Here is a 13,541-nt window from a genome sequence, read left to right on the forward strand (position 1 = left end):
AGGACATGGGGAATAGACAATGAAACTAAACATGCGTGTTGACGAACGTCTCCGTTTTCATCTGAAGAGGAAACTGCCCCGAGTTTCCATCCCTCCCTGTCTTCCCCCGCACCACCTCTGGCGGCAAGAGACGATGGTCGTATAATTCACTTTGTGAGAAGTCAATGCCAAGAAAAACAGAAAAAGAAAAGAAAAGAAGAAACAATGCGGATGAACAACAATATGAAAAACCAAGGATTCCCAATCTCATTCTCTCTAAATGGAGAAGTATGCTATAACCTAACTCCTAACAAATCAAGGCTCCATATTCGCCCTCCTGAAAGCGGTTTAAGTCAGCCCCCCGGATGTTAGAGTATGGGTCTGGAGCTATTTTCACGATGAACCCTTTGGTGTGACAGCGCGGATGGCTTTCTGCGCCGGACTCAGTCATCCAAAATAACGTTAAAAGAAGAAATCCTTTTTCTGACTTACTAGTGGAAGGTAGTTGACGCGACTCGGGATGAGGAATCCATCGAGGAAGACGAAAATTCGACCCAATTGTCCGGATTATTTCTTCTCTCGTCGGCTCACAAGTAAATGCAGCAAATCCCAGCAAAATCGATAACTCCCCAGCAAGGACGGTATATGTATCGCTGTATGGTTTGTCATAGGTGGCAGGAATTAACTGCGGCATCCAGTATGGAGATCCTCGAGCGCTCAGCGTGTAGGCCTCGGCAGGGTGAAACGATACAATGGAGAGAGTCTGGTTGTCTGGAGTACGACCATGGTTGAAGCCAACCCTGCCCCAACCTGCTTGCGGTGCGTTGTTCTCGCGTTCAAGGTCACTTACGTTCTGTCGTGAGCAGTCTGCCCGGGTAATAAGGAATGAACTGCGTTCAGAATCGAAGAAGATGGAACAAGTGCTGGTTTCCGATGGACGTATTGTTGGAGGGCTTTCGAGCTGTCGAACTCCATTCGAAGTCCACCTGCACCACCCAGTACTATTTTCTCTGTCTCGGGTGAAGCAGTCGTAGGTCAACGGAGGAGCCCAATGGTTGTCCGGGGGTATTCGTCGTTCGGGAAGGTTTTCTCTGATGTCGACTGGAGTAATATTAAAGAGAAAACGGAGACGCGCAACAGGTTCCATAACGCAAGGTTGGTAGTTGCATAGATAGGGGAGACACTGCCTGGCAAACGATGACGTTGGATGCTGTAAGGGAAAGAACAGAAGCCTTTAAACCCCTGTCAATGATCAATCGATTTCTTTTCGTCATTGGATGCTCTGAACAGATTCATGGGGAACTGACCTCAAAAAATTTGGTGTATGATTTTCCACCAAGTTCAGCAAGATACCAAATTCCGTTGGTTTCTGATTTCTCACTTGCCGATATATACTCCCAAGCAGATCGTCATATGGGCCATTTTGATAATCTTTCGTTTACGCCATAGAAGGAAGTTCGTACTGAGGCTCAAGCTGGCTTTGTTCACATGGCAATGGTTGCATATTGCGCTAGCAGACGGAACTCACAGGATGACATGGCGTGCCGTGATCCGATAGTGCATCTGAAAAAGCTGCCCAATGCCCGTATACTGGTGTAGGATATTCATAGGGGAGCTGTGTTGATACCCAAAGATAACTCACAACACCATGCTAACTCGCGTCGTGTTGGCAGGAGCCCGCGGACAGCCCTCGCAGGCCATTGGGAACCACCCAATTGTCAGTAAGCGGAGATATCCTATGGTCCGGCCGAAGACGGGAGCAGGTCAAGTGCTCGTGCGTGAGGGCGAGCAACTCCGCCTTAATGTGAGGATGCGAACATTGATTGGACTTCAGAATCGAAGTCGCGGACAGAGAAGGGTTGGAATATCATCCGAATTTCGGCAGGAGTGCTTGGAGTCATTGGAGAGCGTTATTGACATCATCGAAAGACCGAGGAAGTAATCTGTGTAGTTAACCAGCGCTTCTTTCCTGCGCTCATCACTGATAAGACTCGTCCTGTCTGAAGGCAGACGAGAATTGGGCGGGGAAATTTCTCCCCACCCATTCGGCGAACTCAGCAGCTCTCAAACGGTGAACGGCCAAGAGGTGAGGACCGACTGAAGATGCCATTGCAACGTGTGATCGCATAAGCGGCGGGTGGGATGTCCCAATCGATATCACGCAAACCTGGAGAGCTCTTCTCAGGATGAATCCATTCCCCAATATGATGCCTATCTCCTCATCAATTTAGCGAGAAAGAAAAGAGATGAAAGAGACAACAAGACTTGAAAAGACGGACAGCAGGAGTCGTCCTTAAGTACTGCTAGTTCACCAACGGATGAAGTGTCCTGGCCAGTGACTTCCCTGCGGCCGGGCGACTGCTAGTCCAGATGCCTCGCGCGGTTGCCTTCTTGGTCGCCTCCAAGCAGCACTGTTCTCGCCACAGCTATTTGACCAAGTGACCGGTCACATCGTACCGTCTTAGCAAATCAGCGAATGTTGGGAACTTGCTGGCCCCCGAAGACAGAGGTGAGTTGTGACAGCCCGCTCACCGGTTTTACCATGCCCCATGCAACGACCCTGGCCCAGGTGCCTGTAAGGCGATGGCTTCTGTATAAGCATCCGAATTTAGACAATGCAGGTCGCAGTCTCGACCATTCTGGGAGTCTGGAGCAGTTGGGATTAATGGTCTGAACCACTTACGTCGAAAAAAAAGCAAATCCCGTACTATGCAAGAAGCGCTGACATAGCCTCTGCAGATTGCTGATTTCGGGATTCGACGGCCGAATCGACGTTCAGATACCGGTCGAATTTTTGGTTCGTGCGGACATGCGTTGATCAGATGGTATAGGTCGTTGTGGACGGAGCATCTGAGAATACTCAGATGGGATTATTACCCGCTAGGCAATGGCTGTCCTTGTGGCTTGCAGGGATGTTTCTTTGTCCTAATTGTGGTGTGATATTCTCTCTGATAATACGCTGTTGATGATTTCGGTTTCGATTTGACAGACACCATCTGACACTCATTCCTGACATATATACCATCTCCGCATTCTTATGATATCTAGCGATGTTAGCATGTCCAATGATGAGATATTGGTATGGGGGCCTGAGGCTGATAGGCAGGAATATTGAAGGTCAGTGGTAAGATTGGTTGGGAATAATCCTTACATACTCACCTTGGGGAAGGAGCAAGAGACAACTATGTCAACAGCTACGAGTCAGTCTTCAAGAGTAACATCGAACAAAGCTTTTCACGTCCTCAGCATTCTGAATTATCAAGTTACTTGTGGCTGTGACTAGGTCACAAATGTACTCCGTATGCCCGGGTAATATGGCCTCACCGCCTAGATGAGAGAGGAACCAATACAACAACAGCCTTAATGCCCAGGCCAGTCACTTTCTCTGCCTGGCACTTGGGTTTCCACTGTCTACGCGACATTCTATTGACCAGACGCGAGAATCATTATAACAATGATCCTACGCGGAAGGGTAGCATATGAAAAGGGATGGTCTTATATTTATTGAAGCACCTTATCCCTTGGCAACAAGCTTCTGCAATTTGGACCAGGAATTGGAAAGACGATGATCGTAATCCTAGTATTTTTTTTTTGCCTCCATTCAATAGAACCCCTCCATCCCAATACACTCGAGGTAAGCGCCATATATGTCATGTCCTGGGTATCTTGCTTGCGCACATCAGAAAGGACTTTCAAAATCAGAACACCGTCATGGGGCCATCGGGAAAACAAAGAAATGACATAAAGGAAATTATACTAGTCGTGACAGATTTCGTTAGAGGGCGACAATGGTGAAATCACTAGAGTAATTGTCTTGGAATAGACATGTAAATGTCCCTATTCCTCCTCTGGTGATGTGTCAGATTGTGGATTTGCTGAGCCGTTCTGTGTATCGCCTGAGACAGCATTGTCTGTCGCGGGTAATGGAAAACCATCGCCATGCCCTCCATTGGCCGCTTTCGCAAATCCCTCTCTTGCCAACATGGTGTTCAAGACTGCGCAATTGTAAGCCGCTTCGCCAGGGGGCACAACGACGAAGATATACGTATTATCGGTGAACCGGCCCAGGAAGACATTAAATTGCGGGGTCTTTGTGTGCATAACAAGGAACCCAGCTGAAGCCGGGGTGGTATGGGTGTTTCGAGCAGCGCAGTGTTTGAATGCCTTCATAATATTCGATAGCCGTTCGTGTCGATCGTAGATTGGGTTCATGCTTCCAGTCTCCGACGCGAAAGACGTGACGGTTAGGAAAGTCGATCGCTCAAAGAGGATGACCTCCTCCGCATCGATCTTCTTCGCAAAAGCGCTGAGGAAACGCTCGATGACGGAAAGGTTTGGAATAAGCTTGTGGACGATGCCTGCCCAGGCCTTGTAGAGTGACTGATCCCAGATGCTACTACCAAATGTATCAATCTCGAAATGTCTCGAGCGGCTTCGGATAAGAGCGGACCGCTCTTCATATATTCGCTGGCGATGCTCAGACTGAATCAGGTCGAGCTTGTGTATCAGACAGAATACGTGCGCATTCGGACTATATTCATGAAGAGCCTCTAATATGGAATTATAGGTGTCGAGGTCGCGTTCAACCTCGCGCGATTCGATATCGAAGACGTAGATAAGAACCGCGACATCCGAGAAGATATTTGCACGTTGGGAGGCCAGATACGTCTCCATGAAGGCGTCCTGACTGTACATTGCAAACTAGATTAGCCATATCGTAATGCCACCATAGGCGGTCCTAACTCACCCTCCGCAATCCCATAAGTTAAGGGTGAGATTTCCCATGAACTTGACATGGCTGTGTTCCACATCAATGGTGGCCCCCAGGCGTCGTACATCCTTTGCGACATAATTGCTGAATATGATAGACCGCATAGAAGACTTCCCAGAGCCACTCTTCCCCATCAGGAGCACCTTCTTCTTCTTCTTTCGAACGTCCATGGTGACAGCGTTATCGCGTGAGAGTGCCGATGTCGCTGCCGTGTATAAGCACTTGGCACTCTGAATTGAGACAGAAGATTAATTACAGCACTATTTCAGAAACCCACAGCTTTGCCTCAGAGAAAAAGATAAATTATCAGGCTGCGAGGCTCCCTGTGGTAATGTACCGTACTCCACTGTCGTAGTTGGAACTGCTGCGAGCGGGACCGCGGAGATGCAGGAGCCCTCTTGGGTCAATGTTGTTCCGAGAAGTCACATGTCCTGATTGGGTAGTCAGTCAACACGGCAGTCAAACACCGTCACCTACGTCTCGACAATGACATTTGATAGCAGGAGACAGTAATCAATCTAATATTGTCAATTTCTTACGGCGATCATGCCAATGGTAGTTACCTGCGCAGACGATGTCAGGCACGAAACATTGTTACACATCTTTGATTCTGGGCTAGATACTGCCTATACATATAACAGAGTAACCGGATAGGAAGGTTCTCCCCGGGAACTCGATCATCTAAATAAGTCAGGAAAAGTAAACGAAAGAATCGAGACTTCCTTTCTGGATACATAAGTAACATATGTCAGCTCTAATTGTCCGAACCACGAAAGGCAAATCAAGCCGAACATGAATTCAATCCGTCGTTGCCATAACCAAACATCGATGCTTTATTCGGTTGCTGATATCATCAATGCGGTTTTATCTGCTGCAGCATGTCTCTTGAAGAATTAGGAAATTACATGTCTGAACCAAATGCGGTGAGAGCCCGTAGCATCGTAATCCAGAAAAATATGGTCGTTAAGATCATTACAAGAGATATTCCCAGAGAGGGGCCAATAAGTATGCCCGCCTCCCCTCCAACAAGGTATGACTGGACGAGGGCTTGACGGCGCAGCTGCGGATCAAAACACGGTACCATCGGACAATATCATTATCGGCGGTTCCTTGGTGTTGGGTCGCGAGACTTCAGCGATTTCACGGCCGCCCTAAGGATGCTGTCAGTCTATCAATATCGTGGGAAGTTGCCAGGTGACAGATCTCACCTTCCAAGTTCCAGCTTCAAGCAACTGTGCAAGAGACAGGGCGTCTTCTCCCCTGAGACCCAGTTGATGGTTCACCTCCTCGAGGAGGTCATCCAAGAAGCCTACGGTGGCAGCCCTCCACTCGACGATAACATCATCGTCGGCTCTGAAAAGCGGAACAACTTCCACATTGGGCTGGCCTTTAATCTGGGCATTCTCTCTGTAGGCCTCCAGACCCCGCTGCATGTCTTTTTCTTTGAGGGTCAAGAGTCCCATATCGATGAGAAGTCCGCCATTGCGATACTCGGGAAGACCAGTAAGCAACTCGCTACCGGCAAATTGAATTTTCATCAATCTCGTCATAGGCACCATGATGGAGTAGCACAACCATTGAGTCAGTTTATGGAAAGGCGCAATGCCCTCCCAAGGCTGGGCTGGAGGCGACTGGGGTAAGGCGGAACACCTCCACGCATCGCCAAGGGACACTCCATCAATCTGCGTTCGCGAAGGAGGCCAAATCCCAGACAGGCCGTCCATAAGGACCGACCACAAAGTAGGCACGGAGACAATAGGCACAGACGATGCGAGGGTGGTAGGGTGCGAAAGAAGATAGTCTGATAGAATGTTAGTTGCGATAATGATCAATCACAGAAATCCAATCAATAGAGGGAGATTCTCACCTAACATATTTCCAGGCCTGGCATCGACGCCGAAGAATTCTTGGTTGTTCAAAGCTTCCGCAAGTCTTGCCAGGAGTCCTGCACGGCCTTCTATGCCCGCTAAGGGATTCTGCTCCGAATGCTGCATGGCTTTGGCGAGCACCTCGACCGTTATCTTCTTCAGTCCGGCCCCATCCACCTGACAGGGCTCGGTGGGATCACTGCTGAACATCCCGCTTTTGAACATCTCCAGGCTCGCCACCGCCAGGCCCTCACTGCGGGAATATATCTTGCCAGACTCTTTGGACTTGTATGACCATTTGGTGCCTGCGCCTGCATCCAACAGGACGGAGACAACGAACAAGTCAATCAGCCTCCTAGTCCGTTCTTGCGCATCGATAGTGCTGGGCCAAGATTGCAGAAGCTGATTGATACGAGGTCTTCCGCCTACATCAAAATGTTGCCAACGGCCGTGAGGAGGAATTGATTTGTAGTCAGGGGCGTAGTCTCTCTTTACAAGTATGCGTTAGCAGATGGATTCGATCTGAACAACGTCCGACTATGATTAATGAGCGGCGAACCTTTATGATAGAGACAACATAGGAGGCGGTGGCTTCAAACTTGCTCATGTCCACGTCGAAATGGTTCAACTGGTTCCGCCTCGCCTTCTCTAAGACGATTCTCGACCGCTCCCGAACCGCATGGATACTTCGAAGATACGCCGCCGGATCAAGACTGGGATCCGGAGGCTTTGAAATGGGAACTTCAGGAATGGGCGCGGGAAGCGTACTGCTGGACATGATCTTTGGAGACTTGAGCGACGCAGTGGAAGTCCGGCTGTGGTTAGAATAGGAATCCGGATCGTCCTTGTCGCTCTGGATGGAATGTTTTGAATCTTTCCGCTTGAAAAGACCCATGGTGAAGATCCTGCTGCGGATGTAACCAAGAATGAAAAGAACAGAAGATTGAAATTCTCCTGGAGGAGCAACGCGAGAACCACCAGCAAGCACTTAAATATAACCAAGGGAGACTTGTCCCCCCACGAATGATCTTCGCCACCAAGTCAGACCGGACCTTTTTCAGAGGACCGACAAGTGAACCGCTTGATGACGAGGTTGTACTGGGCTTGAAGAACGGAATAAGCGACAGCACCTCACACGCTCACAGCCAGAACAGCTACTCCTGGAACAGAGAGAGAAGGAGGAGAAAAGAGCCCGCACGCTTCAGAGAGGAGCTCTTTGTCCTCTCAGCTTATTTCCGAGAAGCGCGGCGGCGTCGACGAGCAGTGGAGGGCTGGACTCTAGGTGGAAGGGGGCATTACTGTTTGGGCCATTGGGAGGGAAAGGAGAAGGCGGGCGGAGTAAGACGCTCCACGCTGCTCCATTTGACTTCGGGGTCGCGCTCTTGCTGTCGAAAAGGATTCGAAGCTAACATCGCCGTTCCCGTCTTAGCTTTATTAGGGACAAGACAGGTACGTTCCAGGGCTCTCCAATAATTAGCTGACGTTCGCCGCCGCTCGAAAATTAATCATGTCGCGAAAACAGCCTGTCCCGCTCTGGGGCTCTGCTTGTGGAAAAATTATGCGAAAACTCTATCGATAAAGACAGGAGCACAGACTCCCGGTGCACAGAGCAACTCCTTATCCTGCACATGCGACTAGTTCCTGGCATATCGATCAACCAGGTCGTTCAAGGTCAGCCTCTCTGTCCAGATCCAAATATCGCAAGAAGCCCTTCATGTGGCGATTCATGAGCTGACTGTCTACGGAGTACTCCGTACGCGTCATGCAAGGGCACGTCTTCCCAGACCATCCAGGTTCCTGAACCTCCTGGCCACAACTCTGAATCCTCTGATGGGGAGTGGTTCCGCCAGCTTAGCGCCGGGCCCTAGACGAGACGATCGCGCCCGCTAACGAGACTAACATGTCGAGGGTTCGACCCTGCTCGATGCTGGCACATCACAATCCTGCATCGTCGCCAGATTGACAGCTGATACCTCATTTTATCCATATCGCCGCGCGATGTGACACTGTGGTCCGTGATACTGGCACCCAAATACGACATGGCATCTACGGAGCACTCAAGTGCCGACTCCTGTCAGACTTGTTGCGCGTTTCGGGCGTTTGCAGGGCAGACTGCATGGCTATACCCGACTGAAACTAGCGGTAGCAGTCAACCGGAGATAATTTCACTAATTGCAACCGTCCGAATTTCCTTGTGTCCAAATTCCTAGCCGACAGGGGAACTTACCCGGGACGCACGCCCCAAGGCCACGATGCCGGGTCGAGCTGGATTCCTGTCCACCCTCCTAACCCAGGAACGGCGATAGTCATCTTATAGTTATGTCGTTGCATGGGTGACAGCCTTCAGTATCATTCTTCCAGTGGGTAAGTTAAGAGCTCGGAGTCTCCTAACTCTACTTGGTGGAGAGCCTTTGTGTGAAACAGCTTGACCAAGCCTGGGGCATATACTCCGGACTCCGTAGTCCGTAGGGTCTGCTCTAGATGAGAAACGAGTCAAACGACACACTGTCTTAACTTTGACAGGCTTGAGTCTTGACTCGTGCTAACTTTCCACCCATGTGGTCCATCACTACTCCGTAGATATATCACATCCTCACCGCGTGCCTACAGAAAGCGATTCGAAGATGCTTCGTGTTGATTGAACACTTTTTTATACCATGGACGTGGAAATTGCCCTACGAACAGTTACTCTTTATGTGCTAGCGATTAGCGGACAGGTGCACAGGCTAAAGCCTGCATAACGCATAAGTCAGCTAGTGTCTCCATGAACCATCGGAGCGAATCATTTCGCCTTGCGAGGTTTTAAGGTAGGTACAATAAAAAAGTCTAGCACTGGATGCCGGCAAATTGCAATAATAGCCCCTCCGTGCTGCAAGATGTGCAACGAACCTGCAGCTCAAAAAATGGACTACACTGCAACCGGCATATCTGGTGAATGATATAAAGAACCGAGAATTGAGACAACAATGATTTGCTATCGGCTCGAACATTACTCCGGAGTATACGGAGTAGTCATAGTCGACTTGGAGGGGGAGACATCGGGGAGAATCCGACAAGTCACCGTATTGTTCGACTTACTCTAATTACTCCGGAGTAGGTCACACTCATTGCCTCGCATGATGTAGTTTTTGACTAGGAAAACTAGATTTGTCAGTTTTAGCTAGCATCTAATTCACAGTAAAATTTTGTAAAACCAGGGACTGAAATAGTAATACAGCTTTGTTCTTGTGGATACAGATACCTGGCTATTGAATTCTGAGACGGGTGGAGTTTATTTATTCCGTTCCAAAGCGGGGGATGTCAAGCCACAGTGGCAGCTCAGCCACACGTGCACATGCGCAAGCTGCCCGACCGCCACATCTGTGTTGACGGATGTAGATGAGCTCCCCGATACACCACTAGTCAACTTGTGCCGTCTAGATGAATGATTCACTGTCTACAAGCTTTTTGCAAAGCAAATAATAATCTATTATAATGGAATCTTGTTGATTCCCAACTGCCCATCAGTCTTCATTGGCGTCCTGCTTCAATGGTCCACTTGAGCACTCTCCACATTCTATCCATTCTCCTAACTTCTATTCAGTCGGCTTAAACGCGCGGCTTCGCACTCCGGTGCCTTGAAATATTCCATGGAGGATCTGAGCGGGTTAAGTTGGACCTCTGGTCCCAATGATCCCCCAAAGCCTGCTCCCATGAACTCCGGTTCACTGTTCTCGAGCGTGCGCGCTTCTTCCGCTTCGGGTAAATCGACACCTGTCTCTGGCAACGTGACCACGTCCAACCCGTCTTCGAAGTCTACAACCCCTGCCAACGATAGTTTTGCCAGTCTCGTCTCCTTTGGGTCGTCCAACTCCAACAACAAGAACTTATCTTTGCTCGAGCAACAGAAACGGTTGGAAGAACAAAGAGCGAAACAAGAGGCGGAGAGGCGCGCCCAGTTTGAAGCACAGTATGGGGGGCAGAATGCGCAATTCTTGGAAAGTTTGGGACAGATTGGAAGCAAGCCAGCTCCTGCTGGCACTACATCTCAGGAGCAAGCCTTGGCAACGAGTCCCGACGAAGATGACCTATTAGCTGCTTTCAATGCCTCCGCGCCTGTAGACGCATCGACCCATTTCCCCGTTCCCACCTCCAACACAGACCCGCGATTCAATTCCACCTCGAACAAGACATCTCAGCCGGCTGGTATGGATTTCCCTGAGGATGACGACCCATTCGGGTTGGGACAAATGAGCTCGAAAGCAACAACCGCACCGAACCCTCCTGCAGCTCAAGGCGATGATGACGATTTCCTTGGGTTGCTCGGGAAGCCAGTGTCAGAAGTATCGCAGGTTCAAAAGCAAGCAACTGAGGATACACGTGATCGCGAAAGTCACAGCCCATCTTCACATCCCGGAGATCCGCGAGATCGTGCAATAGCAGAACTGGTCGATATGGGGTTTCCACCAGACAAAGCAGGTCAAGCGTTGGATAACACGGGGCTGGATGTTCATGCTGCAGTTGGATGGCTCCTGAATCAGGCACATGCTGAATCCCGGCAAAAGGCCAGAGCCAAAGCGGATGCAGCGAGGCTCAACGAGCCCGGTGGGATTGTGGAAAATCGTGAACGGAGGCGAGAACAGAGTGAGAGACGGGAAAGGAGCATCCCCGCATGGATGAAGGGAGAAGATGTGACTCAGCATCCGAGGAGTCGGGATGACAGCAGGTCGCCCGCGTCCCGCGAACGAGATGTCAGTGAAATAGCCGCCAATTTGGGCAATCAGATTTTCAAGACCGCGAATTCGTTGTGGAAAACAGGAAGCAAGAAGGTCCAGCAAGCTGTCCAAGAACTTAATGCTGAGTTCGATCCCAGCCAACCCCGTTGGATGAGAGAGGCAGCCTTTGCCAGGGAGAGTCAGCGTACGGAATCTCAGCCATCGGGACGCCAGCGGGCAGAGCGTGATGATTCCATGAATCAGGAGGGAAATACCTCCCTTGGCCTTACTGATGAAGCTCTACTCCTCGAATCCGAACCTCCTCCTCGCCCGGCACGACATGCCACGCGACCGAAAGCAGATGCGCCGACGGTCCCAGAGAGCAGAGGGAACCGACATCCAACTTCGGTTCCAGCTGCACCCAGTGAAAAGTATGAAACCAAGCCAGCTTCGTCACAACAATTCACTGCTAGAGATCCCAAGTCTCGACTTACCCGAGCTGCGGTTGAAGAACAATCGTCACAAGCGTATGTCAGCCCGGCCCGGAGGAGACGGCCGGCACAGGAACAACCAGCCACAGAACCTACTCCTGACCTGCTCGAGAGTTCCAAACCTTCGCCGTCGGGTGTTTCATCGTCTCCAGAGCCATCACGCCAGCCTTCACAATCCTCGGAGCCGCCTAGGCCCTTGCCCTCAAGGCCGAAGGTGCCAGCTAGAACCGTGCCCCATGTCTCGCCTTCTTCACTCATGTCATCACATCAGCACCGCGAGGCAGGGAATGAAGCTTATAAACGGGGAGATTATGCCGCTGCCCATGATGCCTTCGCCAAGGCCCTTTCATTCCTGCCCAATGGTCATCCGCTGACGATCATAGTTCTTAGCAACCGTGCTATGACGGCACTTAAAATTGGAGAGCCAAAGGCGGCAATCGCTGATGCAGACTCTGTATTAGAAGTCATTGGTCCATCGAAAGGGGAAGGAGAAGAGATTGAACTTGGAAATGGGCAGCCCGCAAAGCCTATGAGGGACTTTTTCGGTAAAGCTCTCATGCGGAAGGCTGAGGCACTGGAGCAGCTGGAGAGGTGGGAGGAAGCGGCAAAGGTCTGGAAACAAGCTGTGGAAAATGGTCATGGCGGCAGTACCAGTATCCAAGGACGCAACAGGTGTGAGAAAGCAGCTGGTATCAGCAAACCAACCCCAGTGTCGCGTCCCTCCCAGCCGAAGAAAGCAGCGCCTGCTCCCAAGAAGTCTGCATTGGATGACCTCGCTGGAGGCCCGGCCCAGATCCCGGTGTCGACCACTGAAGCTGTCTCTCGCTTGCGGGCCGCGAACGAAGCAGCCGATCGCGTTGAAGAAGAGAAACTTGCATTGACGGAGAGTGTTGACGCTAAGATAGCGGCTTGGAAGGGCGGGAAACAAGATAATCTGCGTGCGCTCCTGGCCAGCCTTGACAGCATTTTGTGGCCTGAGGCCGGCTGGAAAAAGATCAATATGTCGGAATTGGTCCTTCCGAACAAGGTCAAGGTGCACTATATGAAGGGAATTGCCAAAGTGCACCCTGACAAGGTACGTTGAATTGTCCCCTTGTCGTTGGATTTCATAGCAATCTTCCCCCTTTCCCTATGGATGTCCAGACTAGCCTTGTAATTGACTGCATTGACTAACCTTTTTCGCGATTTAGATTCCAGCGAATGCAACAACCGAGCAACGAATGATTGCCGGGGCCGTGTTCAGTGCTCTGAACGAAGCCTGGGACAAATTCCGTAAGGAAAATAATCTCTGATACCCCTCCGTTATTTTTGTTGAAAACATACCCTACCATAGTACTGCTGCGGTTCAGAAGAAAACTCTCTATATATGGATTCCTTGGTTCTTTTTTGTGACTCCTATTTACATCCTACTGTTCATGAGCGGTGCAGGGCAGGAACTTGCAAAGACATCCCAAGTGATGTAAACAAACAACACAAGCCAGCGCAAGACGCCATGCCATGCCATGTCATGAGCAGGTTGAACAGCGGAAAGATATGAAGTATACTCGAAACATGTACATGTACATACCTACATAGACGCCGATCTATTTTTGAAACATTGACATGTCATGACGAGATGAAGTCTATAAGAGATACAGAATATAACTTTTTCTCTCTATCGTTTTAATTTTTGGCCAACACGATTAGGTCGCTTTACTCATCAATATCCATTGCACTCTCATCCTTTGGCTTCTTCAGT

At 50.0% G+C, this 13,541-nt stretch overlaps 4 protein-coding genes across 4 annotated transcripts; 1 reads left to right on the forward strand and 3 right to left on the reverse strand.

The window, feature by feature from the left end:
• Positions 1 to 286: 286 nt before the first annotated feature.
• Positions 287 to 1,126, reverse strand: T310_4172 (uncharacterized protein; the record flags this gene model as incomplete). The annotated part of the gene is made up of 2 exons (XM_013472984.1): positions 287 to 411; positions 472 to 1,126. The coding sequence occupies 2 exons, from the start codon at positions 1,124 to 1,126 to the stop codon at positions 287 to 289; spliced, it is 780 nt and encodes a 259-aa protein (XP_013328438.1).
• A 2,690-nt stretch (positions 1,127 to 3,816) lies between these two features.
• T310_4173 (uncharacterized protein) lies at positions 3,817 to 4,920 on the reverse strand (the record flags this gene model as incomplete). The annotated part of the gene is made up of 2 exons (XM_013472985.1): positions 3,817 to 4,666; positions 4,727 to 4,920. The coding sequence occupies 2 exons, from the start codon at positions 4,918 to 4,920 to the stop codon at positions 3,817 to 3,819; spliced, it is 1,044 nt and encodes a 347-aa protein (XP_013328439.1).
• An 897-nt stretch (positions 4,921 to 5,817) lies between these two features.
• T310_4174 (uncharacterized protein) lies at positions 5,818 to 7,513 on the reverse strand (the record flags this gene model as incomplete). The annotated part of the gene is made up of 4 exons (XM_013472986.1): positions 5,818 to 5,901; positions 5,959 to 6,551; positions 6,618 to 7,107; positions 7,178 to 7,513. The coding sequence occupies 4 exons, from the start codon at positions 7,511 to 7,513 to the stop codon at positions 5,818 to 5,820; spliced, it is 1,503 nt and encodes a 500-aa protein (XP_013328440.1).
• A 2,734-nt stretch (positions 7,514 to 10,247) lies between these two features.
• T310_4175 (Auxilin containing DnaJ domain protein) lies at positions 10,248 to 13,095 on the forward strand (the record flags this gene model as incomplete). The annotated part of the gene is made up of 2 exons (XM_013472987.1): positions 10,248 to 12,878; positions 12,994 to 13,095. The coding sequence occupies 2 exons, from the start codon at positions 10,248 to 10,250 to the stop codon at positions 13,093 to 13,095; spliced, it is 2,733 nt and encodes a 910-aa protein (XP_013328441.1).
• Between the last annotated feature and the right edge of the window lie 446 nt (positions 13,096 to 13,541).

The sequence above is a fragment of the Rasamsonia emersonii genome (assembly GCF_000968595.1).
Source record: "Rasamsonia emersonii CBS 393.64 chromosome Unknown ctg1118621760097, whole genome shotgun sequence".
Classification (NCBI taxonomy): Eukaryota; Fungi; Ascomycota; class Eurotiomycetes; order Eurotiales; family Trichocomaceae; genus Rasamsonia; species Rasamsonia emersonii.